At 42.0% G+C, this 26,574-nt stretch overlaps 1 protein-coding gene across 1 annotated transcript; it reads right to left on the bottom strand.

Moving 5' to 3' along the window:
- Positions 1 to 259: 259 nt before the first annotated feature.
- si:ch211-243g18.2 (uncharacterized protein LOC559906 homolog) lies at positions 260 to 9,898 on the bottom strand. Its single transcript, XM_041960346.1, has 10 exons — positions 9,852 to 9,898; positions 8,127 to 8,399; positions 7,841 to 7,966; positions 7,258 to 7,340; positions 6,855 to 7,011; positions 5,386 to 5,553; positions 4,671 to 4,796; positions 3,372 to 3,589; positions 1,855 to 1,883; positions 260 to 858 (listed from the first exon to the last, which is right to left on the bottom strand). Exons 2-10 carry the CDS (start codon positions 8,388 to 8,390, stop codon positions 743 to 745), a joined length of 1,287 nt encoding a protein of 428 aa, XP_041816280.1. The 5' UTR covers positions 8,391 to 8,399; positions 9,852 to 9,898; the 3' UTR covers positions 260 to 742.
- Between the last annotated feature and the right edge of the window lie 16,676 nt (positions 9,899 to 26,574).

The following is a 26,574-nucleotide window of genomic DNA, read 5'->3' as shown; positions in this document are numbered from 1 at the left end:
TAAATAGTTAGAAGTTGGTTGTGAAAAAGTGAAAACTATTTGATGTGAGTTTAAAATTCTCTTCTAAGTGTGACCTCATATTCACTGTTTATGATTTCTATGTGTAGCATTAACAATAAAATAATGAAAAAGTTTTATTTTTCAGTGCAAGTACAATTTTAAGTGGTTTAATCACAACATTTCCTTTTACAGGTCACTGTTCTGGCACCACACAAGATACAAGGACAGAGGAGAACAACGAGAAGACATCCGATGGATTAAAGAAACTTTATTTAGACAGAGTACAAACACGAAACCAATACACTTAAATGATATTTTTGTAAATGGAGTAAAAGTATATATTGCATTTACTAAAGTAAACTTATCCACACTAAGAAATAAATATGTGGTGTAACTACAAAACATTTCATTAGTAAAACAGTATGAAGGCGGTTAGTCTGTTGGCCTCACACAAACACACACTCACACACACACACCTCTTTTCAAAGTAAGCATGCACAGCTACAGCAGTACTGGACACATGTTTGCTGCGTTTTCTCCAGAACCAAACAGCTGATCACAGCAGAGCTGACAGGTCAGCTGTGAGAAAACATTTCTCTGAAAACACAAACATAGTCAAGCAACGCCCCCCCAAATAGAAGATGCCCCAAATGATGATCCACAGCTCATGTGTAAGATGCTGACACTAATCTTTTAATTTCTTTTCTCTCTCTTTGGAAATCCCACTCTCTGTTTTCAATTCTTATTTCTTGGTCTCCTCGATCTGCTCCACCTCGCTGGACTCGTCCACCACTTTGCCGTTGACCATCGTCTGGGTCACCACCTTCACAATCTTCCTGGTGCGAACGTCAGGCTCCTCTGCACAGAAAGAGATGAGGTTAAATGAAATGGGATGAGAAGGGAAGCGAGGGAAGAGGAGAGGTGAACAAAGGGAATGAAACTAGAAAAGAGATGAGTTTGAGTGGGGTCGCATGAGATTTACGCTGGTGAGAAAGTAAGCTGCGATGAAAAGAGGTGATGCAGGATGAGATGGAAGGGAAGAGAAGAAGAAAAAAGTGGGAGGATCATGTGACATGATGTTAAATAAAATGTGAATGGCAGAGATGAGATGACGTGAGGTGGAAGAAATGAGAGGAGGAGAAGAGAAAAGAGAAACCGTGAGATTAATAAAAAGGAAGATTAGCATTAGACATTTTAATCTCCTTAATACTCCTCTGTAATTTGAATCATCTGTTCATTAGCGTGCACGGCCTGCAGGTCTGTTTCATCTCTCCTGATGCAGTTTGATGTCTATGAACTGCATCAAATAAGATGTCATGTCTCGATAGCTTCTGGATGCTGGACTTCAACTTCACTGTCTTTGAGTCTGTGTTTTAAAAACAGCTTGTTGATCCAGCAGCGTGACTCAATCAGATAACGACACGGTTGCGACAGCGGGATAAATGTTTTCACGCCCACATCTGTTGCTATCGGAGCTGAGCTGTCAGCGGTTTTTGCATTGTTTTGAGGTTCATAAAACAATCATTAGTCCTGGGCCTCTTGGGTGTGTGTGATGTGTCTGTGTGTCGGCCCCGCTGCGATGCTGTCGCGGCTTCACATCCAAATCCACGTAAGGTTGAATAAACATTTGTGAACAGTTTGCTCAAATTATCTCTTTCATCATTACAGCTTTTGTCACTCTTTACCTCCCTGACGTGGGCCTCAGGTTGGGATAAGAGGCATTCAAGATGAATGAATCACTCGTCGCTAATGAGTTATTACATAATTCTGTGCTTGGATGTTCTGTTATTCTGTACATTCAAGTACTGACTTCACTTTCTTTTATCAGTCACAAATCAAAAGCCAAGTACTCACTTTTTGGTGGAGGAGGAACTTCCTTGACTCTGAGGGGCAGAAAGGAAACATGTTACGCTTGAGTTTAAAACAAGAGGAATACATTTAAAGGAGCTGTTCAGCATTTTGGGAAATACACCTATTCGCTTCCCTTGAGAGCTAGATGGGAAGATTTATTCAATTCTCGTGTCTGTGGTTAATATATAGCTGGAGTCAGGAGCAGGTTAGCTTAGCTTAGCATAAACAGGGGGGAAACAGCTAGCTTGGCTCAGTCGAAGGGTAACAAAATCGACCTACTAGCAGCTCAAGGGCTCATCACTTAACAAGTTATGTCTCATCAGTACAAAAAGTTAAGCGAAATGAAACAAGTTGTGGTTTTACACAGGTTTTGATTGATCCAAGTTGCTGTTTCCCCCTGCTTCTAGACTGTATGCTAAGCTAAGATGATAGCCTCGCGGACAGATATGAGAGTAGTATTAATTTTCTCATCTCTAACTCGCATCTAAGTCCAATTTAAATAATGAAAGGTGATGAAAAAAAAGCAGAAACCTGAAGAGAAATTATGGTTCATGACAACCTGGGTCATTTTTGCAGCATTTCCCATCATTTCTCTTGGTTATGGCAAGAATATTCTTACTAACATAACAGGTGACATTCAGGAACACAATGCAAAACAGTGAAGCATGATGGGGTAATAAATAAACTGAATTTATATGCCCTTTTGTGTTTTCATCTATATGATGCAGGGATGTTCACGCTCAACCAGGCATCTGATTCTGACCACCTGACTGTAGTCACTTACTTAATGCAGGACCTACATTTTAAAACAAGTGGCTGCCTTTTGATGATTTTAGGATTCACTGTGTGCAGCCTTTTCTAAATGTTAGGGGCGTGTGAACAGCGGTAAGGGTGGTGGGAAAGCCTAGGGCGAGACGCTGGAAAATTTCCCTTATTTTCAAATCCCAGAGTTGACAGGTTTGGCTATGGCGCACCCCTGCTGTGGTAGATGCACCGCTGAAAGCCGTGCTGAGCTGTTGCAACACACATCACAATACTGGAGGAGGCGAACGCTAAAAGCTGTTTTTCTGAGACGACGTCAACACGCCTTAAGAAACACAAGCAGCCAGACTGTCAGATAAACAAGCCAGCAGTGTAACCAGGCTGTCGAAACCACTTTGCAGGTAAAACCAAAATTGAGCATGTTCTGCCTCACTGCAAACAAAACTGATAAGTATGGTAGTCTAACAATTTGTCCTGTAAACTGTGATGGGTTTTTTTAATGTGTAGTTTAACATTCTGCCTCTGTTTTCTCTTCCAAATGAGTTTGAATAACGTGCGGTTTGTTCAAAATCTGTATGATTGTTTGACTGGTTCTTGCTCCATCAAAGTGGAGCCACTTTTTAGTGGCATTCCAGCATTCCCAGATATTTAACTTACTCTTACCGATAGGAATTATGGGCTCACTTATATTGTATTTAACCATAATTTTTCTGATGCATTAATTTTCCCATCTCCTCATGATCCTGGTGAAAACTCACGTCTCTTCTCCCTCCAGCAGGCGCCTGTAGGTGGCAATCTCCATTTCCAGGTTCTGCTTGATGCGGAGGAGCTGCTCGTAGTCGGTCTTGGTGCGCTGCATGTCCAGCCTGAGCTGGGACAGGTCGTCCTCGAGCTGGCTCAGGGTGGCCTGCAGCCGCTCCATCTCGGCAGAGTACTTCTGACCCGTCTCACCCAGGTTACCTTCCAGCGCTGCTATCTGAGGAGAGGAGAGGAAAATAAGAAGAGAGCTGACCTTCTTTTTCGGCACACCTGGGTTTAATATCACCACTGCGTGCTTGAATGTCGCCCACGATCATATCAGCTTATCAGTTAAAAGACTGCAGACCTGGGACACTCATAATTCTGTGATTACAAACGTTTACCCATCGTCACAGTATCTATACAGACTGTATTACTGACTGTAGCCTGCTTACAGTAATGTAATGCTTCAGGTTGGCTGGTATTAGAAGCTCTGGCTTTTCAACCTCCTCACATTTCCTCACAATTTATTTGCCAGTGGAAATCAAACCTCTGTGTCTCCTGATTCTGAAATTACTTCCCAAACCGTTATCAACAAATACCTGCAAACTGACAAAGCCCTGGCATCCAAAACAAACATTCACTGCTCAGACAGGATTACTCCTCCAACCAGCAACTGGATCCTGTAAATTCTTGCAAGACTTACCAGCATGGGAGAACATGTTTACTGTCAACACTGGAGAGAAAAAGCAAAAAAGATTTTTCCCAGCTCTTTCCCAGACAAACGATGCAGCAGCACGGACACGTGCGCAAATCCAAAAACTGGTCTAACTGAGACCGAATCTGAAGCTCTGTGAGGATTTTCTTTGTGGTCATTCGACAAGTCTCAGATAAAACCAGCCTGCCTTTAACACAACACAATAACTCACTGTGGCTTTGTGAAAAGGTAATACTCACAACCGTAATGTAAAATCATGGTTGTGGTGTTTGCACAGCTTTATGTGCATTAGATGTTGTTTGCACAGCTCTAAATGCAGAAACATCACTCGCACGGTTATTTTTGAACCAAAACACGACCATGTCAGGCTTAGTCAGCAATTAAGTAAGTCCCTCCTGGCACCACAAGCACATTTTTTCAGTTTTCTACTTTCAAAGCTACGAAACCTCACTATGTGGATACAGGAACACCTCTGATAATCTCTTCCACCAAATTTAATCTCGCTGCATGCAGAATAAAATCTTCCTCTGGTGTCTTTTTGTGTGTCTGTGTTATCGTTTCGCTCCACTTGCCACCTCACTCCTCAGGTGCTGCAGCTCACCTGCTTGTGCAGACTCTCCAGCTCCACCTCCAGGGTCTGCAGGAAGCGCTGCCTCTCGATCAGCTCGCCCTGAGCTCCTCTCAGAGCCTCGTTGCTCTCCTTCACCTCGGTCTGCACCGTCTCCAGCTGGACACAAAAAATGAACAGGAATGCACACAATGAAATTGATTTAATGATTGTGTGTTTCCCCTCAATTACTCTTTCATTTCTCAACTGAATACAGTAATTATATATAATTACTATAATTATTATAGTAATAATATTCTAACTTTGTTTGGGCCATTTGATGACTTTGATACAACAGAATTAGCCTGACAGGTGTAATTGGCAATATATTTTAATGTAGACATGATTATACTAAATTGATCAGTTAAATATAAAAGAATAAATCACCAATTATTTTGATAATTGATTCATAATTTCAGGAATTTTTCAAACAAAAACTGAAAAATTGCAAACATTCTCTTGTTTGAGCTTCTCAAATGTGAGGATTTGCTGTTTTTCTTTCGTTTGGGGACATTTCAAGACTTCACTGTGAGTCTTTGGAGGTCGTGTTGAACACCTTTCCCTGTTTTAAGACATATCAAACACTAAACAATTAAACGCTTAGTTGAAAAAATGATAGATTACTTGCTAATAAAACATAATCATTAGCTGCCCTTCAATTTCAATGAATCAGTTGATAGAGGAAAGACGTGGCAGTTTCTCCCCACACCTTCTTGCGGTACCACTGCTCTGCTTGCTCCTTGTTCTTCTTGACGATCCCCTCGTACTGGGAACGCAGGTCAGACAGAATGGTGCCCAGCTCCGGCCCGCTGGCACCAGAGTCCACCTCCACGTTCACCTCATCTCTGGCAATGCGAGACTTCATCTGCTCCAGTTCCTACAGGGGCAGAATTACCAAATACTTATGGTTGCACCGTGTCGTCGCTAAATGAATTGTTGTAAAGTTGCACGTTTGTGTGAATGGACTTGTGTGTATGTCCGATAAATAGAGCCAGGAATACTACACTGCAGGGTGGCAGAGAAGATGTGAGGCCATCTTCATAATTTAGATGTTCTCCATCAATAGTTGATGAGGCAGAGCTCACCTTACCCGTGGCTTTTTAGTGAACACACACACACCCAGACAACCTATTCGCCTGCTCTCTACTCATGCATGCTAGCTGGATCTCTTTCACTCTCGTTTCTCTGTGACATTGTGCTCTGTCCCGTTTGTTTGAATCTAATCTAATCTTGATATATATTCATATTTATGCACAGTGGTTTTATCCTCGCCCAGGAAGTGGAATCATGAGAGAAAACAGTGTTATCCAGTTTCCCAGCAAACCCTAAGAGATGCTGCTTTTCTTATGAGCCAGTTTAAAGGGACCAACCACCATCGCATCACTTTCCTCACTCCAGGCAGGAGAAAAACCTTTCTATGACGTCAAATAAGAGAAACATGCAAATGTAAGATAAATATACATAGGTAATACGCATGCACATTTGGTACATGTGCCACGATCTATTACGAAACCAAATTCTCCTGTTTCATTTGGTGAAATGTGCCTCAACCTCTGCAGCAGGTCACGATTTGAGTGTAAAATTGTGGCCCTGAAACCTTAACTGACCAACACCAAATCTAAACTCTGCACCAAATTTTTGTTGTTTTCTGTGAGTAGCCTCAAATATCTTAAATGAATTGGATCCGTGGATCCTTGTTCACATGTTGTTTCAGTAAGTAGGAGATCAATCCTTCCTTTGGCGACAGAGAAATATTTTATCTTAGTTTCTCATCCTCCCAGAGGACCGTAGTCCGGACACCTCCGATCAGCTGATTGGGCTGAAAGAGCAGGTTTGGGAAACTAGATCTACCAGCTCCTTTTGTCTCTAGTAACCAGAGGACCACCACGATCATCCTCCCCCCTCCCTACATGTTTTTTTCTGCAGCTTAGCCTCTGAAAAGACCTCTTGAGTCCACCAAATTGGGTCAGTCCGATATCAAACAACTTGTTGTTTCTGAGGGCAGGTTGGAGAAGAGGAGAGCGGGCCAAAATGAAACCAAAACGAAGCAAATGTCAAGTAATGGAGAAGGCAAAGTAAATGTGATAAAACAGTGTTAAAAGACCTGCATACCAACACGCATGCGGGCGAAGGAGAGAAGGGACAAAAAACGAGCACAAACAGATGGAGGTAACAAACCTCCTCATGGTTTTTCTTGAGGAAGTAAAGTTCCTCTTTCAGGCTATCCAGATCTCCCCTCAGAGAGGCGATGATCTGCTCGTGGTCGGTCTTGGCCTTTTTCAGAGCGACACAGTCTCGCTCCACAGACTGACACATCACCAGCTCAGTCTCCCACCTGGTCAAGTCCAGAAAAACACACACTTGGTGCTTATTTACTTCATTTTTTTAGCTGCAGTAGAAGGTGCCTCATAAAGTTGCAAAGACATTTAAAGCTGAGATATATGTGCAGATTGATGATGGATTGCTATTGCATGAAGCTGATGGGGTAAAACCTTAATTAAAGACATGGATTAAACTCTAAAGGGCTCAATTAGTCTAGTTTCAGTTTGTCATCTTCATACTGTAATCACTAATCACTCACTTGATTCTGAAGTCATCAGCAGCCAGTTTAGCGTTATCGATCTCTAACATGAGACGAGCATTTTCCAAGGTCTTCTTCCTCACCTGACAAACATTAACACGTTATGTTACAGTCATTTGCATCCTTCATTACAGCCAGTCTTCACACTGCCTTCTACTACATTAACAGGTTCTTCAACATTCGGTGCTTCATGTACCACGTTCCTGTGTCTATACTTATACGCTTAGTGGTTGCAAAAGACAGAATTTGAATCCTGGATGAGATAACACATTCCAGCTTCATTAAACTGTAACTTTTTTCTGTTTAGTTAAAATAGCCAAAATAATCATTAACTTCACTTGGGCTCTGTTTGGTACAAGTTAACTCAAAGAGCAAGTGTGAGTCAAATTCTGCCTCTACTCTACTGACGCAGCTGCTGCTGGAAGACGTGACGTGTCAATGTTTGCATGAACGTTTTGTCTATGTAAAATGACCAAAGCTCTTATAGCCTTGAGCTTTGTTGACTGACTCCTGCAGTGCAAAACTCCAAGTGACTGAGTGTGCCTGTCTTTATACATGGTGCGGCTGTCCCCGTGTGGTCTACCTCTTGCTCAACAGCATGAGCTTGGGCCATCATGGAGTCGAGGTCATGACCTTTGGGAATGCGGTCGAGCATCAGCTGCTTGATCTTCATCTCCAGGTCAGCGTTGGAGCGCTCCAGTGATCGCACCTGGAGGGGGAAAAAAGAAAAGAAGCAGTATAATAATCAAAGTATCCCAGCTTGCTGCTGACAGAATCATTTCCTTGTCTGCATGGCGGGGATGAGAGTCATCACCCATTTGGCTGCCGACCAGCAGCTTAACAGTGCGGTACTGTGTCGTCTATCAGACCTTGTCCAGGTAGTTGGCCAGACGGTTGTTGAGATTCTGCATGGCTTCCTTATCGTTGGTGCTGTTGCCGTGCAGTCCATTAAGCTGCAGGCTTATCGGCCCGTTGAGGTCCTGGCTGATAGAGGCCGAGCGGCTCAGCGGGCCTCCGGTGGCGAAGGACACCGAAGCACGGGACCGAGCGCGGCCGGTGTCCATCAGAGAACGGCTGGAAAAGGAGGGCTGACGGCTCATGGAGTAACTCCTCACTGACATGCTGGAGTTCATGATGGGTGGCTGTGAGGGCGGAGGACACAAAGAGCAAGGGACTTGGTATTAAACGATGGCTGTGTTGGCGAACTTAAAGACAAAATGGAGGCGAGACGTGAAGAGAGAGGCAGAACAATCACATGCGTTACGTCCATCACGGCTCCTGAGGGTTCATCTCTCTGAAGACAGAGTGGATGGATGCTCAGATTACATATGTCATACAGAAAATGCATCACTTCAGATGCTTCTGTTTGACCTGGTGCAGTCATTTAAAGTAGTGTTACATGAGATCGGGCTGTAGAACAGCTCTTCTGTGGCGCTTAACCAAATATGTTTTATTCTAGCATTTGGCCAGACTTACAAGTAGGGCCTCATAGTCAAGACCACTGGACGCCCACTGAAAATGATAAAAGGAGTCTTTAAATGAGCGTACGTATGCCCGGCTAGTGGCTTTTCAAACTAACAGTCTGCATCGAAGAGACGACCGACTTTATGGTCAGAGCCTCTTCAGTCTGTCCATCTCTGCTCCATTCAAATACAACCACCTCAAGTCAGTGTAAAATCAAAATGTAAATGAGCACGGCTCAACCCTGGGTGGAAGAAGAGCCTCTCACTGGGACGGAGGACGGAGAACACTCTCCTGTAGTCTATTACTATGATAATAAGATGCATTTTGAATTCAAGGAGAAACTAAAACTCAGCAGGCTCCAAAAAACCGAAGCCTTCCTAAAGGTTTAGACGAGTGAAAACGTGAATAAATGTTTTTAAATTGTTGTGCAAAGAACATTTTTCAGCAATGTTGCTCTTCTACTTTTTTAGCCTCATTTAATGTGAAATTTAACAGGTGCTTTCACATTACTTTCTGGTCTACAAGCGTGACTGGCTGGTGTATGGATGTCAAATGTTCAGGACAGTGTATCTTTGTCTGTGTGTGTGTGTGTGTGTGTGTGTGTGTGTGTGTGTGTGTGTGTGTGTGTGTGAGAGACAGAGAGAGAGAGAGAGAGCTTGCTTTTGTGCGTTTCTGTAGATTAGCGTCCAAGGGAACCTCTCTGTCTCCCTGTCACTTGATCCTTGCAGCACCGTTCCCACAACACTACAAAGGGCCCAGCAGGACACAGACGGTCCTTGTTCAGATGAAAGATAGAGCTTGGGAAAATGATGGTGAAAATATTCCAAATGAATTCCAGTGACACAAGGAGGCACTTTGTTCAGCAGGAAATGGACTTTCATCTCTCTTTCACCTTTTTTTGTGTGTGATGACAACTTTGAATGACGGTGAATGATAACATTAATTCTACTGAGTGAAGAGGTAAAAACTTTTGCCTCCAATCATAATTATGATTTAATTTTTTCATAATCTCAACAATTAATCAATAAAAGAGCAAAGCAGAGTCAATGAAAATTATTTAAATCATCAAGTCGAATCAATCCAATTGCTGAGAATAAAGTAATAATTTCTTTAAAAAGCATCCAACTCACCAGGTTTCTTCAGGAAGAGGTGCAGTGGGATCCAGAGGAACACAGCAGGCTCTGTGCAGCTGATGCTACAGGTGTGCTTATATGCAGGTGTGCAGGAAGTGGGAGGGGCTAGCTCTGAACATGAGGTGTGTTTTCTGCACCTGAAGGTTTAGAGAAAGGCAGGTGAGACAGAAAAATGACTGCACTGCCTCTTGAATAACTCGCTTTAACCTTCATGCGCTCCTTCTGGTAAGAATAGTTTCTTTAAACATGCTTGTTTTGGATAACTGGTTCTGGCATGATGTTTAGATTATTAGATGTGCACTGGAGGTTTTAAGTTCCCACATCGCACACACATCCCCCTACACAGTGAAGGACAAACACTAGAGTAAAGTAACAATGCACCAGATGTTAACAGAACAATGGCATATATGAAGTTGATATGGTGAACAGTTAGCAAAGAACTTCCTATTTACACATCCAGCAGGCATGGACAAACATTAACATTGATTTGTACAATACTTCCAACATATTGTCTCAACAAACATTGTGACAGTACCCAGCTTCCACCCAGCAGCATCACCGATCCCAATAAAACATGCCCTCTCCTGTATCTGTGCTATTAAATATCTCATTACCACCTCCTTACTGTGTGTATCTGGGCGGGTGGAGCCCGGCCTGCAGTTCTCCTGAGCCCTCCTGTCCTGCAGTCAGTCATCCTGTCGTAACTTGATCCGCCTTCGACCTGCCGGAGATAAAATATTCAACGAGTCACTCTGACGGAGAAAACCAGCTTGGAAGCAAACATGGAGTGTAGAGGCTCGATTCATACAGGTCAAGATGGCCAGAATGTGTTTTACTGTATTTTACTCCCAAGCAGGTACAAAATATATTTAAGCTTAAATTCTACACCCTGAAACACTCAAACTATTTGTCATGTTAATAAAGTTGTGACTCTAAAGATGGGGTTGCTGTGTTTGAGCTACAGGGGCAATATTTATACCACTTTCTCTCTCTCTCTCTCTCTCTGTGTGTGTGTGTGTGTGTGTGTGTGTGTAATATCTCATAAAGATCTGTAACTAGACGTTGCTCTGGTCAATATTGACTTCCATGTATTGACAGCGCATACACACACTCTTATGCTTACACAGCACACACACAGCAGACCTGATGCTGTTGCTCCTCTCATTTGCCCTCTAACTATAACTCTCGTGAACTTTGTCCATGCAGAAACACGGAGTGACGTGTGATATTAAAAATGAGTGGGTGAGCCACGTGTTTCCCCACATATTGTCATATTCAAATTAAAGTGAGGTGAAAGTATTTCTTTGTATCGTTCAGCTTTGCAAATGACTCTATTTGCATTTAGTTCCTGCAAGTTGTATTTGAGCAGAAAGTGAATAGCTGTATCATTTTATATTAGTTTGAATATAAACTGGTCACTGCACTTTTCTGCAATGTATCTGTGGCCTTACAAGCTGCAACATTAGTGACAAATCAGCTAAAAATCCTCTCAATACTCCAGCCTCAGTTGACATTTTATATTTCAGTAATCAGGCAATGATCATATTCCAACAAAGTGATGACACCACTCGTGTGGTGCTCTCATGATGGCTGCTGTAGCTATTAGAGACATTAAAATGTGGACATTGAAATTATTGAGAGGCTAATCGTAAAAGATAAATTCTGCAGGAGTGATTTAAATGTAGTAATTTAAAAGAAAATCATGATCTTCGGTGGAATCCATTGTCCTAACCAGTGATGAAATGAACAACAGAGCAAAGTTAAAGTGGGATCACTGTCACTGATCTCCACTGTTACAGCTGGGATCTATCTCCTCTGTGTGGTGAAGGCTCGTAAATACAAGTGAAATGCACAGAAAAGCAGGTACCAGCACTTCCCAAAAGAGGGCAGCAACAAGCTGTACTAACATAGTGTTGCTGGAGTCCTGTTACCCTGAACTCAACGACTGAGTGGACTTCTCCATGTTTTTAAGTGCCTGGCAAATTAAATGTTATTTCAAATGGGTTTAGATTTCAGCAAGAATTTAAAAAAAATCCTTCAACCCTTAATATATGGTATTAACTTTTATGTTTAAGCTTCGTGTTTAACATATGCAATGGCAAACACTGTATTTTATTATCTGTGTCCTTACATGTGCAATTCCAATATTCAAGGCAATGTTATTTTTTATACTCTTTTTGTAATAAAATATGCATATATACAGTTGATTTTAATTTGCATCCCTTTTTATTGTCTATTAGTTTATTTCTACATCTCCTTTTGATTCTTTTATTCTTAATTTATATAATAAGTAAGTTATACTTTATCTTATTTTAATTTCCACTTTAAGTAGCTTTAAAGTTTGAAAGTTAACTTGATCTACATTATCTGACAGTATGATATATACAATATATTGTGTATCTTCTTGCTTCAGCTCTTAATTGAGGCTAAATCATGTTTACATCCCAAACTCCATAATGGCTGCACCAAGATGTCCCTTTACACACATTTCCTCCAAATCCATATTAATTTCCTGACATATCTGGAAAGTTTGTGATCTCCACCAGACTTTTAAAGAAAGTTTTGTACATTCGGCTTTACAGCACAAGTTTGTGAGATTCAGCCTGAATAGTCTGCTGCCTATCAAAGGGTTGAATAAGCTAAATACAAGATGCACATCCCAACGTGAGATCAATCATGATCATCAAGCTGAACCTTAATCAACCTCTCCTCTTACTTTCACTTTCTTTCTCGCTCTCTCTCCATTCGGTCAGTGTGGATCTGAGTCTGGTTGTTAAAAAAATAAACAGGTGATTAGACTGGCAGGATGTCAGGATGCTACTCGTGACCCCACTTGATCCCTCGTGACCCCTGTCACAAGCGATCATGTGACCACACCAGCAAAATGCACACACTCAGCACAAGAGGAGCACAAAAACACAGTGGCGCTGACGACATCCAGCTCAGGCCGTCACTCTCCCAATATTACGAGACGTGAAACCACACAGACAGAAAATTTTCTGGTTTATCTGGATGATGAAAGGTGGGTGTGAGTATGAAATCAACACGACAGCTTCGGACATGATCGCAACATAAACAATAAATCCCATTTGTGATTTATCAAATAAATGGGGGAAGCTGTAATGTAAGTTGATGACACAAAACCAAACCTCCTTCAGAAAATGCATTTTAAAAAAAGTCCTCATTAGTTGGATCAGGTAAAGTCCTGAAAAAAGATTTCTTGGAGAAAGAAACCTCAACTGATTTCAGCATCAAGCTGTGCAGCATCCTCGCTGCTCTGGCCGTGACTGATGCCTCTCAGTGGTGTTTGCTTCCTGCAGCAATTCTGCTGCTGGCAGGATTCACTTGCATTCATGCTGGCTGTGTGACAGACGGACAAACAAACACTAACACACAGACACACAGACAGACAGACTGAGCCAAGGATGAAACCTTTTCACTGAGTCTTTAGTCCACATCAGCAACATTACTGTCCTGCTCAGGAGCGTTTTGTACGAAAGCAGGGGAAAATTGTTGCTACCCAGATGAAAAGGGAGCTGCATTTGGAGTTCACTGGGGGGAGAAATGGCCTCCTTCTCCGATACAACACAATAACTCAAGTTGAGCACAACATTCAATCACAGATTTTTGGTGCTGGTCAAAGTGATGCAAGTGAGACGGCAGAAGCAAAGCATCGCTGTGCTGTGACTTGTCGACTTTTAATGAGCTAAGAGACGCAGCTGTGTGACGGAGAATTTATCAGATAATCAAGTAGCATTTTAAATGTTTCAATAAGATGAAAGGGAGTTCTCTTAATCCAAGGGAACACATCAGTTTTTCCTCAGGAGTTGCAATGATGAACACTGAGAACACTAGTTTGGAGTAAAGATGTATAAAACCTCTGAATACTTCAGTTAACTGGAGGAGAGTTTGGTTAACTGTTAAGATTTTTTTGAGAAACATGAATCATCAATTGCTCCATTAAAAATATACTGTATTCACAAAGCACATTATACTCTGGTTCTACTGGGACATATGATCACATGGGAAGGCCAAGAAGTGTCTATGTTTTAAAAAGTGGTAAGAAAAGGTATATTATAATGTTATCATAATGATTCTGTGTTTAATTTATAACAACAAAGAGTGTTGTATAAGTTCTCATTTGTTAAGTATATGAAATGTCTGGATATGTATGTATATATGTGTTTATATCAGCCAGTCCTCACCAAAAAGAAAGCTGTCTGTGCAAGAAGGTGATTACAACCCATATTTACATCAATTGTTAGGTGGCGACCTCTAGTGGTTGTAATGATTATGACGGCAGTAAAGGAGGAAGTCAGGTGACGTAGCATAAAGAGCAAAAAAGTCGTCATAATGAGGAAAGGGGATTGGATGGATAGGTTAAACAAACACATGACTTTCACCCAGAAGACTTATTTTATCTTAATCCATAATCTTTTCTTGAAACGTAAACAAGTAGATTTGTTGCCTAAACCAAAGCAAACTGTGACTGTTTTACAGTATTAACACCGTGAAGACGATGGTCTGTTATGCCTGTTGCTGGTATTCTCAGACGGCTGTATGAGTCGTTTTGGGAACCTTCATATACTCAATTTTGCGAGTCACTGTCAGTTTATTCAGTGGTTTAGGTATGAAGACGTGTTTATACATTATGTATAAATTTAATGTATGCATGTGCAGATATAAGCATTTACTGAAGTGCATTGCAAAAACAGTCTTATAACAAGGCAGTTTTTTGTCTTCTTGCTTTATGTGTGTTTGTTTTCAATCTTGTGTTGTTTGTATTATTTCAAATTTAAAAAATCAACGTAACCATCATTTTGGAGATACAAGGTTTTCACCGGACATCGATGATGGACAACAATGAATTTGGGCATCACGTGAAGCAACTGTTCTGTTACTGTGAAAATCAAATATGTAAATGTGTTATTATTGACTGCTCTCTGTCAGCAAAATGAGCCCTCAGGGACATCAATAGGAGTCGATGTATGCATGCAAATATTTACATTTTATTAAGAAAATCTGAATCAGATCACTGAAGCTGTTGTTAACAATCACTTATATAAATCTTACTGTATATTCTTTGATGCAAAACAATCCATGGTCTCAACTGCAGGCTGTTTTTTTTAAAAATATTTCTGCTGTTTTTCTACCATCGCTGTTTCGTTTCTCACAGTTTCCCATCAAAAGTTTAAATCTAAGGTATCGCATGGAAGTAGATTCGTTATTCCACCAATTTAAGGGACTCAAAGCACCGCTCCACTCCAGAGCCTGATTGGTGCAATTTGGGCCTGCGAGTCACTGTTTGATGGGGCGGACGTCAGTACACCAGCCACTCTCTGATAAGAAGATAAGAATCTGCAGCAGAGTAATCACACACAGATAACAACATATGTGAGCAACTCTGGAGGTCAGCACCTGCATTCGCTCCCTCTTTTCTTGTGCTTTAACTATCAGTTTTTTCTCTCTCCTGCAAGTCCCCCCCCCACCCGCCTCAGTGCAGGTTGTTTTGTGTGACGGAAACACGTCAGACTGCTCAGTATGTGTGTTGAGATTGTTATCAGAAGGGTTGGTAATATTTAAGATATGGATCTATATGCATAGCTGGTGAGTGTATGAAAAGTTGAAAGGGAAAGAGGTCTCTCTCTCTCTCTGTGTGTGTGTCTGAGTGTGTGTGTGTGTATGTTAACTCTTATTTAACAGGGGAAATGTCGCTAAGTAGAACACACTCTTATCCTGTTCATGGGGAAGTAGCAGCAGGAGGAGGGAGGGCAGCACCCTTGAGAGCTGCTCAGTGGTTCAGCTACAGTCCTGTTGACAGCTGAGCCACTGAAACAGTTATGGGAGTTTGCTGTCTTGCTCAGTGGCACCTCAACAGTAGTTGTAGAGGACGGTTTCAAACAAACTTCCAGCCGTGAGGGTTTAAGCTGCAGAGGCTGCAGTGACTTCAGCTCATTCAAAACTCAGCTCGGCCCTTAAGCCCAACCAGAAGAGGAGGGAGCACATCAGTCCAGCTTTAGCTGCTCTGCACTGGCTTCCTGTATCATTCACTATTGATTTTAAGGCCCTCCGCCTCGTATACAAAGCCCACAGTGGACTAGGACCAAGCTACATCGTTAACTCCCTTCTTCACTATTTGCCTTCAAGAACACTGTGATCATCTGTTGCTGGTTTATTGGCGGTTTCCAGCAACAGCCATAAGAAAATCAGGGATGCAGCCTTTGTCAATTACGCCCCAAAGCTCTGGAACACTCTGCCGACAGATATCAGGGAAGCCAACTTGTTAGATATTTTTAAAAGAAAGCCAAAAACTTCACTCTTCACTCGCTTTAACTAGCCTTGACTTCCTGATACAGGCCTAAAACTTTTGTTATTTGCACTGCTGTAGTTCTTCTAAAATGTGGTAATTTACTTTATTTTATTTCTGCTACTCTGTGGTTTTATTTTACTTCTTATGTTAAGCATTCTCTATGTTCAATTTTCATCCTTTTTTTAAATCTTATTTTTTCTATTATTACAAAATGGGTCTTATTTTGTCCATGTTATTTTCCATTTATTTCTATCCCCTTTGCTATTCTATTGGGGATCCCCAGAAGCCCTAAAAGCACATTTTTCAGTGTGTCAGTTCATTTTGTTAATTTGGTTTGTTTGAAATGTGTTTGAAATTTGCACCAGTAAAGTATTAACTAACACAGGTCCTGCATTATTAACTATCTCTGTGGCTCAGTCCTGTAGAGGGGCCATGCTCCAAATTCTAATTTTAAAGGCTCAACTTCTTGCTGCTGTATGAGTGACGAGGTCACTCCCACACCCACAAATGAGTGAAAATCATTTTGAATATCTGAAGTTTTTTATAATGACTTAGGCTGAGACTCTGAACCAGACAGGACACACAAGACAATAATGACACAGCTCTGTGATCCGTCGCTAATGTGATCATTGGATGTTTGTTTTGAGGGAGAGAGCTCAAAATCTGATGTTGCTCAGCTTTCCTTCATTTGGTCCCATTAAGCGCTGGCAGCACTCTTGTTTTTCCGTTGTTGTTGAAAGAAGCCCTTTCATATTCATATTCCATGTTCTGAAGTCGGCACTGCGCGTGTGTGTGTGCGTGTGTGTGTGTGTGTGTGTGTGTGTGTTTTCAGGAATGATTCCATAAAAAGTCGGCTCTCCAAAACATCAGTTAAATGCATAAAACATTAACTAAAAGAGGAAAACTTCAGTTGTCAGTGCTGAGGGTTAAATACTGATCGGGTAAGTGAAGGTGCTTATTAGCAGCATGAAAACAGGAAAAATACTTGTCATTTTAACACAGTCCCTAATGAATAGCTATTAGTATAATGACATAATTCTGACTTACAAAGACTAGTGATTCATGTTAAAACTAAATGAATGAACTGATCTTTACTGAGCATATGTGGTGATCTAAACTAGGAAAAAAAACATTAATATTCCTGATTTTATCCAATGTAAATCAACTGACAAAAGTCTGATAAGCATCATTCATTTTCAAGAGTATTTTCTAAGATAAAGACAAAACTTAAAGCTGCATGTCCTTATCGGGGGCAGTGAACTTGAAGAGCAAATAATTAAGTAAAGTACAAGCAGAAAACAATATTTAAATTAAGACTGTTTTCCAATGACTGGCATGTTTTGTCACTTCTTCTTGAATGGAACATATTAGCAATTGGCCTACCTGAGCCTGATTAAAATAAATACTTCTTAGATAGTCAAAGGCCTTGTCCTACTACATGCTACTATGTCAATTCTGGCAAAAAAAGAGTATGTTTTATAGCACTGACTGAGTGACATGATACATTTCAGTGCTTCTTGCTTGAAAGTAAGTTGTTGATCAATATGCCCAGCGGGTGTGATGAATATGCACGAGGCGTCCGCCGCAGCGGCCCGGTAATTGCCGGTCGTCAGGGGTGGCAGGCACGGTAATTTGCATCTTGGGGATCCTGCAATCAGCGTTCTATTCATTAGCGCGCCAGCCGCTTCATCTGCTGGCCACTCAGAGCTGCCAATCTCGCCTCGGCAGCCAAAGCATTTGAAAAAAACAGAATGGAAAAGTTTCAATTACAAGCCTGCGGTAGTGGTGTAACAAGTCTTAAACCCTATATTTAGGCTGTTTTATGCAGGTGATTGACTGTTACTGCATTGTGAAAGAGAATTGGAGAAAAAGCTCAATGAAACAACCATAATCTCATGTATTTTATATCATCTTTATCTTGGGGTGACTGTCTGCATTCGCAGGGGGAGAGGACAGTGGCTGCGACGTCTTTGCCCGTCTGAAGTGGGCCTTCAGCGCTTCTGTTGAAAAAGAGGGGGGAAGGGTCAGATGAAAGAAAGCTTATTATACCTCTATAAGTGAACACTGCCACTAAAGGCTATTGTCTCATGAAGATTACACACAGTTGGCACCCTATAGGCTAACCCTGGGAGTGTATCATTTTCTGTGCACTGTGCAACAATAGTGCAGTGATTTCCAGTCTGATGCCAGCGTATGGCTGCATATAACACAGTCAATCAAAGCAGGAAAGCACAGTTAGCTGATATATGAGGGCGACACACACACACACACACACACACTTTTCTATCATCTCATAAATAAATCTGACAGCTCGTACGTGGCCATACAAGACTTCTCACTTTTATTTCCTGTATCCTGTCTCTGCTGTTTCCCATGTGCTCTGTTTCTTTTTTTTTTTTGGCTTTACTTTTGAAAAGGGGATGCATGACCAACCCAGGGGATGTGTCATTCAGTGTGTGTGTGTGTGCGCGCACGCCCCCACTGCAGCTGAAGGGAGTTCCTTGTGGTAGAAGTGGAGGGGTCTCAGGAGAAGTGTGTGTGTTTGTGTGTGTGTATGAATGTGCGTGTGTTTGCAGTAGCACTGTGAATCTTCTATTGTTTTACAGTGACACACTCTCTGTTTCCTGCTTCATAAATCTACATGCACACACACCACACACACACACACACACACAAACAATAACATATGTTTATATGAACAAAAACACACGTTATATACAGAGAGCCTACAAGTATGCACAGATAGAAAATACAGGGATAATACATATACAAGTGCTATTAAAAAGGAATCATACACCTACACACTGTTGCAGTGGCAATAAACAGACACACACACCTCTGCACACACTGCTCTTTTGCGCTACCATTGTCTTACAGAGGAAGCCTGTGAGTGGAGGAGGAGGTCCGATCTCATCCTCAGCTGAAGGAGGACGCAGGGCAGAGGGGGCCCGGATGAAGAGAAAACACCAGGATGGAAAAGACGAGGCCGAGAGGAGGAAGAGGAGAAAAGTGGAGGAGGAGGCAAGATGTTATTTCCAAAAAGTCTGATCTTTACTGGCAGAGAGTTCGAGAAGCTATGAGTACCGCAGTTTGAATCTGAGCTGAGGTCATAGATGTATATTAACATAAACCAGGGGTCAAAATCCCAGAGAGGGTCCCCTCAGGTCTCTGGTTGTATAAGAAACACTTCAGTTTCACTGTTGATGTTGACATCATGGCTCAAGCAAAGCTGTTGCGGTCTTATACACATTTATTTGAAGATCATTAAAATGAAAACAAATGATTAACCTTGAATGTCAGTCTATATTTGACATAGCTCAGTGAAGTCTCTCTCACACACACAAACACACACACACACACACGAAGCGTGTAAGAGTCTGATAGCTTTATAATAGCGTCTGCTAACTGGATAGAAATACTTCTCACTGGCACGGAGCTATTTGACTGATTAAAGCCACCACAGCAATCTATGAGCGTGTAAACGTGCGTGTGATTGATCCATCATTTATATGCTCGTAAAGAGCCGACAGCTTCCACGCTTGATGTGTGGAGGCTGGAATCAAAGCAGACAGTAGTCTAATTAAAGAATATTTTTGTTGAAGGTTTCAGCGCCTTTCAGGGAAACAAAAGAGACCGAGCGCCTCCTTGAAGTTGACATTTGTGATTTTATGTGATTATATACATCTCAACAACAACAGTTGGTTGGCTGTGAAGTTCGGAACAGAGTTTCATCTCCCCCAGGGATGAATCGCAATATCTCTTCATCCGGCGCCATCACACCTGCAAAAACAAATGACGCTCCCATGAGCCTCAGCTGTACTTTGTTTAGTGATAATTAGCAAATATTACCATGCTAACACGCTAAACTCAGATGGTGAACACGGTTAACATTACCTGCATATTATTAGCATGTTAGCATTATCATTGTGCATGCCACCATGCTAACATTAGCATTTAGCTCAAAGCACTGTTGTGTATTGTTCTACAGAGCTATTAGATGCTGTTTGAAAGCAGTGTGAAGGATAATAATTGTCACATGATCAATTTTAATTTTGAAGCAGTTACTATTATTATTATTTAAATCCTATATAAACAAATCTTCACTGGTGTACTTGCTTACAAAACAAGTCTGTGTTTCTGACAAACCAGAAAACAGCGCTGTGCTTCAGGTCTGATTAGGTTTAGGCACAAAAAAAAAAACAGTTGGTTAGAGGTAAAGTCATGTCTTGGCTTAAAATGCCTGGTTTTGTCACCACAAACAGAGGACACATTAACAGAGGTCTGCACGGCAGTTGCTTCGCCTTGCTGTGACGCCACCACCATCCCTGCCTCCTGATGAGAAACTCAGCTCATAAACCAGTAAGTACCAGTAAGCTCAACTATGTCACTTTGATGCCTGATGTAGAAAATGATATGATGCATATGAAATGTACAAATTTGACCTATCCATGGTTTAAGTGTACAATGTCAACCTGCTATTCTGGAGACTGGGCTGCTTCCATAGTGCATCACAAAAAACATCTCATACATTTTCAGGAAAATGAGTATTAAAGATATCCTTAGGTTGCAGCAACTCACAATGGCAACATTTATTCTGGCATCTGGGTGGGTATAGCACCTGAAATGACCTAAGATGGTTTGGAAATTAAATTTTTGACCGCTACTGCATGCTACACGGAGACAGATATCTGCTATTCATTCATAAAAGTAACAGCTACCCCTATGTTGTCTTTGCACCGCACCCCTATACTATATCACTGAAACTCAAACTAAAAGCAGCCCATTTCTATAATCACTTAAACAACATCATTGACATGTCTCTGTCAGATCACCATGCAGCAAGTCCTCTCCCAATTCTGCTTCGATGCATATCTTTGCTGTGCTGTTGCATCTGGAGTCTCTCTCTTTCTATCACACACATGCACACAGTAACTCCTTTTCTCCAAATGACTGAAATAACACTATTACTCTTGCCATCATCGTGTCAAAACTCTTTTCAGTGTCAGTCTGTCCTGCCCGGTGTGGACGACCAGACCTGCAGCTGTCAAAATTCCACACCCCAAAAAAAAGAGAAAAATAATAAAGACTCCTCGTGACACAAGAAGACAGGAGGAGCAGTTGAAAGGGAAGGTGAATTCCAGGGGAGTAAAACGCTGGGAATTTGAGGACACTCCTGGTTTAAAACAACAAGCCCTTTTTTCTTTTTTCGCTGAGAGGTGTGAGCAGTACGCCAGCACCGTCGCGCCTTCCTGGACCTGAAAAGAAAGAAAACCCACGGTGCCCTCTGGAAGCACGGCAACCTCGCTGCCCTGCCCACAGAGGGACCTCGACACGCACCTGTCAGAGGCGTCAGCGTGGTCTGCGTGCATGTGGCCGAGGGAGATGCTGAGGGGGGAGACACAAGGGGAGTGAGTGGAGTGTGCAGTGCAGCTCTGTGGGTGGCAAAGGAGAGGGATCACTGGGTCTGACAGGAGCTATTTTACTAATCCAAAACAACAGCTGTAAGGTAGGGGTGAGGGGATGGAGGGGAGAAAGAGGGAAAGGAGCGGGGGAGAGGGCTGTCAGCTGAGGAGGATTTTAGGAGAAAGGAAATAATGGAAAGGGAATATGAAAATTAATTCCGCATGGAATCCCTGAGGGGGGGAAGAGACTGTAAAACACTGCAAATAAAAAAAAAGAAAGGTGATGTAAGATCTGCAGCATTGTGACTGGGAGGGGGAGACGTAAAGGGGGGAGAGAGACAATGGAAGATGGGCAGAAACTGTTTGGTCGAACCTATCGCCGGGCTGCATCCGTTAGCCTCCACACAGGCTATTGCAGCAGCACACACAGGTGAGAATGATTACGCTCACACATACACACACCATCTTCACACATACACTGGCCTTCATTAGGCATCTGGTTGAGTTTTGCGGAGGGAAGCCACGTTGGGGTGGTCCCCGCTCCTCTAACAGGTCTGTCCTGTTAACACGGCAGGCCACGCAGAGTCGCTCAGCCTGCGGGGCAGCATCTTAACATCTTAACATCTCCTCTCTGCGCTGGTCAGCAGCACTCACAGCTCGGCGTCTCAGGGCGGACAACTAAAATGGTTTATTTCAAACATGGCGGCTGGTGGAAAGACACTGTTTTGCCTTTTTTTCCATTTACACATAACAAAAAGCAAAGTCATAATTTAAAGTAATTGCTGTTTGTTGGGAAATGTGTTAGACGTGAAGATCGATATCACTTTCAAGTCCGTCCATTAAATATATAACTACCACCAGCAGCCCGTTATCTTAGCATAGCGATAGCCTGGCTGAATCCAAACATGAAAACATCCACTAGCACCTCTAAAGCCGATTTTATTAATTTGATCCATACAAAAACGAAAGTTTTTAAAGCAACAACAACTGAGCCCTTCAAGAAAGAGTCCTGCACATAATCCATAAACCACTGATTATACATAAAATGATCAAATGTATTAATTAGTGAGCTTTAGAAAACCTTTAGATTTTGCTCTCTGTGGTCAGAACCAGGCTAGCTGTTTCCCTCATGTTAATTATTTATGCTAAGCTAAGCTAACATCCTGCTAGCTCCAGCTTTGAACGGTCAGTACAGGTATGAGAGTGGTATTAAACTCATCTCATGTAACTCTCAGCAAGAAAGTGACCATCCATACTTTCCAACATGTCGAGCCACTATTTCTTTAAAGCAGAAATTATATCTTCTTTGACTGATTTATTGATATCATACTACGCTTTTCCCCCTCTCTATTATGTGTGTAAAGTAGGTTGTTATGTCAGTTATATATGAATGCATTATCTAATGGATGGAACATGAGAACCAAATCAGCTTCCTGAGTGTTCTGGCCCTCCCCGTCATTTGCTTTTGCTTTATTGGATAGTTGCTGATCTGTCAGAACCAAACAACGACCACCACAGGTAGATGTTGAAGCCCCTGAGATTCCAGGTGTCTTCAGCTGTAGTTCCTCTCACAGCAACTTGTTGTAATTGTTTCTTTATTTTGAATTGTTTCCTGATTGACTAGTTACTGTACAACAGTGAACCATCTCTATCGTCATGCATTCCATATTTATTTTTGTCAGAATAATACAGACCTGTTTTTAATGTTGATTTTACTTTTTTTTCTTCATTCTGCATTTTCAAAGAAAACATCTGAGCAACTGAGGTCCCAGAAATGTCCTAATAGCATTATAGCTTCATTGTTGCTAGTGCCAGATAAATAATTAAATTATTATTAATTATTATTATTATTATTATATTAATTAAACTCTACTCAAACAGGAGTAAACAGGGACTATTTTCAGCTGTGAAAAATTGGCCTGCCGGTGAGCAGGATGGCGTATGAGGGTTTGACCCAAATTAAACTACAGTCATGTCACCCAGTTCAATGGTGTGGCTCGTTAATGTGTTTTTAATAGAATGGAGGTCTTTGGCTTAGAGGAGCAAGCTATATCAGGCTTTGGCAGTATTGTTAGTAGGCGTAATTGATTGTTGCTTTTGTTTTACGGGATATATGCTTGGAACACAGATGAACAGTGCATCAATTTCCCTTGTCCCCACTGTTGAATATGAGAAAATGCAACCATAAGCATTACTTTATTGCTAAAGATCGAGATATTCCATGTTTCTTTATCCACAGGTGAGAAACGATGCGTCTGAATTCTCTTGTGTTTGAATTATCAAGTAAAATCACTTCATTTGATATGTATGTTTGAATCTTTGCTTCTCTTCAAGGCATAAATGTGAAAAAGCAAATGTGAGGTTGAACTGGAATTCAGACTCCTCTGCATACCGAGACAGAGGTCTGGAATCTGCGGTTCTGGGTTCTATTTAACCTGCTGAGGTTACGTCAGTTCTGCTCAGGGACTTGGCTGTGAAGCCCAGCTCCTGTGGCTTCAGACCAAACCAAGAGCACAAACCCCTTTCCTCACAGATCCTTTATGATGTCTGGCTACTCTCATCTCTCTGCTCTGTGTCTCCTCCATCCCATTCCACAAACCATGAGAGCAAAATGGGCTTCTTCTTCTTCTCGGCTTCCATCGCTGTGGTATCACTGAAGTATCACAGGGCTTCACTGAGGTATTCTGAGGCATCACTTTGATGGGATCAGGCCATGTTTGGTCATGAATGTGGTTTTGGGCAATGAGACGTGAATGAAGGGGAATGAAAACTGACAGAATAAAACACTTGAGGATGAAGGGCTGATGCAGTTTTGGCCAGACCAGTGCGGCCAGACGCAACTATGCAGGTATACTGTTCTGGCTTTGGCCAGAGTTCTGAGAAATGAACTGAACTGTCTGCATGTCAGTAATCTGATATATACGGAAGATACACACACATACTGCTCATGTACACATGCTAAGAAGAAGATAAGACAGCATTAAGTTATGGAGCTTTTATATGAGTCTGAATTCATTAAAATTCCTATTGCATTTTTTAGGGTATTTAACTGGTCCATTGTTTTTAAGGCTATAATATCACAACTTTAATTTTAACCTCTTAGAATAATGATCCATTATATGTGTGATACTGAATCAGCTGAATACAACAGAATCTTCCCTCTCTGACAGAAACAGAAAGGAACAAACCAGATGTTCTACACACATTTCCAGATCACATCTCCGCAAGTTGTCTTCAGGTTATCACTGAGTTCTAGTAATTCCACGCATGATAATGAAATCAATGCATTTATCCATGTTCTTGACAAGCATGTATTAATATTCAGTTTTTGAAATTGTTTTAATTGGCCCTTGTTGACTTTTGCAGAGGATGTCATCTTGGAGACAGAGCGCAAAAAGGAAAGAGACCCCAAACACATCCGCAGAGGAATCCCCTTCACCTACATCCAGTGTGGCCAGTTTAGTTGTTGTTTAGTGCTGTTGTATCACTGCGTGGATGACATTTATATTTTAACCTGCCACGACACAAAAAATAGCCTTAAACCAACTAAAATCAACGCACGTGAGCGTATTGATCTTCAGCTGAGGTGTGGTCAGGCGCGTTACCGGCGCATTGCCATCATGACGCAGCAGGTCTAAGGTCAATGGCGTAGTATTTTCCTGCAATTTGAAGGGCGCATTATTCATATGTGCTCCCATGCTGCTCCAGCCTCAGGGAGCTTTGGTGGATTCCTGCTGGTCCCACTGATCGTCTCCTGCGCGCGCTTTCACTTCGCGCACCTGCAGACAACCGGTCACTTCTTCTAATTGCCGGAACCGCCGTTTGATTAGCGATGCGTCAGGTGCAGGCACACCTGGTTTTAATGGGAATAGGAGACGACTCTGACCACATGACTTTACCACATTATTCGCCCTTTAATTTGCAGTGGACTTGGACACACCCCCTGCGCCATACACTTTAACTCATGCGCAAAACATCATTGAAATAGGATAGTCTGTCTTTATTAGGGAAACACAGAATAGAAAAGAAACTGTGTTATTTACTTACAAATTATTTTACAAATAAACTAGTAGGCAGTGTCCTGAGAATATTATGTCTAAACAGATGAATGTGCTTCTTTAAGCAGTGCATTAAAAAAGCAAAAGCATGATGGGGCTTGTATGAGGTTTTACAACAGAATCTGCATCATCTGCTTTGTCATATTGTATAGTCTTTATTTCACAGTTTAATAACTCACTCGTCATGTTCACGTCCAGTTTGGATAATCTCAACCTGTTTTCAAGAGCACTGAGTGTTAGAAATTTTCCTTGACACTAATGTCTTCAGATTGTTAAGGACCATTGAGTGATGTACCTCCATCTGGCTTGCCAGACCGCACACAGTGTCACACAGGTGCGTAGCTGCTTTTCCAGGTTCCCACGGAGGTTTGAAGCAGAAAATCCTGCACCAGCACTCGCACCTTTTCAGGACTGGGCTGTGAAATCTCATGCAGTCCAAGCCATAAGTACAGTCTGTGTACTTACTTACACCACCTCCTCAAAAATTGCCATACAAATGCCTCAGCTGCCACACTGCGCAGGCTGACTATCCTGCAGTCATACTTTGCATTGTAGCAAGGACTGGCATTGCATTTTAGGAAACTCCTGTAGGATCCATGGAAAACCTTTTCCACAAACCCCCCAACAGTGATGTGAGCCCTGCGGGGCCGGACTGGTGCAAACCAGGTGTTCAGGCTGGAGCCGAAGGCCTCAGGGACCAGAGCCTGCCGGTATTGAGGCACCTCCTGCCTGTAGAGGGAGCTGTGGCCCACACGTTCTGTCACCCACAAGTGTCCACAGAAGCCATGTGGCTGGTCTGGAAGCGTTTTCTTTCGCCAAAAGTTAGTGTGTGTGTTTATTTTGCCTGATGTGTGGAGGAAGTGTATATGCAGCGCTGCAGGATCAGAGTTCTTCAATCACACAATGCATTGCAGGACGAGCCTGAGATTGCTGCGTGTATTTTTTTTTTA

This window comes from Chelmon rostratus, chromosome 19 (assembly GCF_017976325.1).
Source record: "Chelmon rostratus isolate fCheRos1 chromosome 19, fCheRos1.pri, whole genome shotgun sequence".
Classification (NCBI taxonomy): domain Eukaryota; kingdom Metazoa; phylum Chordata; class Actinopteri; order Chaetodontiformes; family Chaetodontidae; genus Chelmon; species Chelmon rostratus.
Note: the sequence above shows the minus strand (reverse complement) of the source record. Positions and strands in the feature narration are given on the sequence as shown.

Excerpts from the sequence above, each read along its gene's own strand:
- si:ch211-243g18.2 (XM_041960346.1), bottom strand. The coding sequence starts at position 8,390 with ATGAACTCCAGCATGTCAGTGAGGAGTTACTCCATGAGCCGTCAGCCC. Across the intron at positions 7,967-8,126 it reads TGGCCAACTACCTGGACAAG|GTGCGATCACTGGAGCGCTC; the intron begins GTCTGATAGACG and ends TTCCCCCTCCAG. Across the intron at positions 3,590-4,670 it reads TGGAGAGTCTGCACAAGCAG|ATAGCAGCGCTGGAAGGTAA; the intron begins GTGAGCTGCAGC and ends TCCTCTCCTCAG.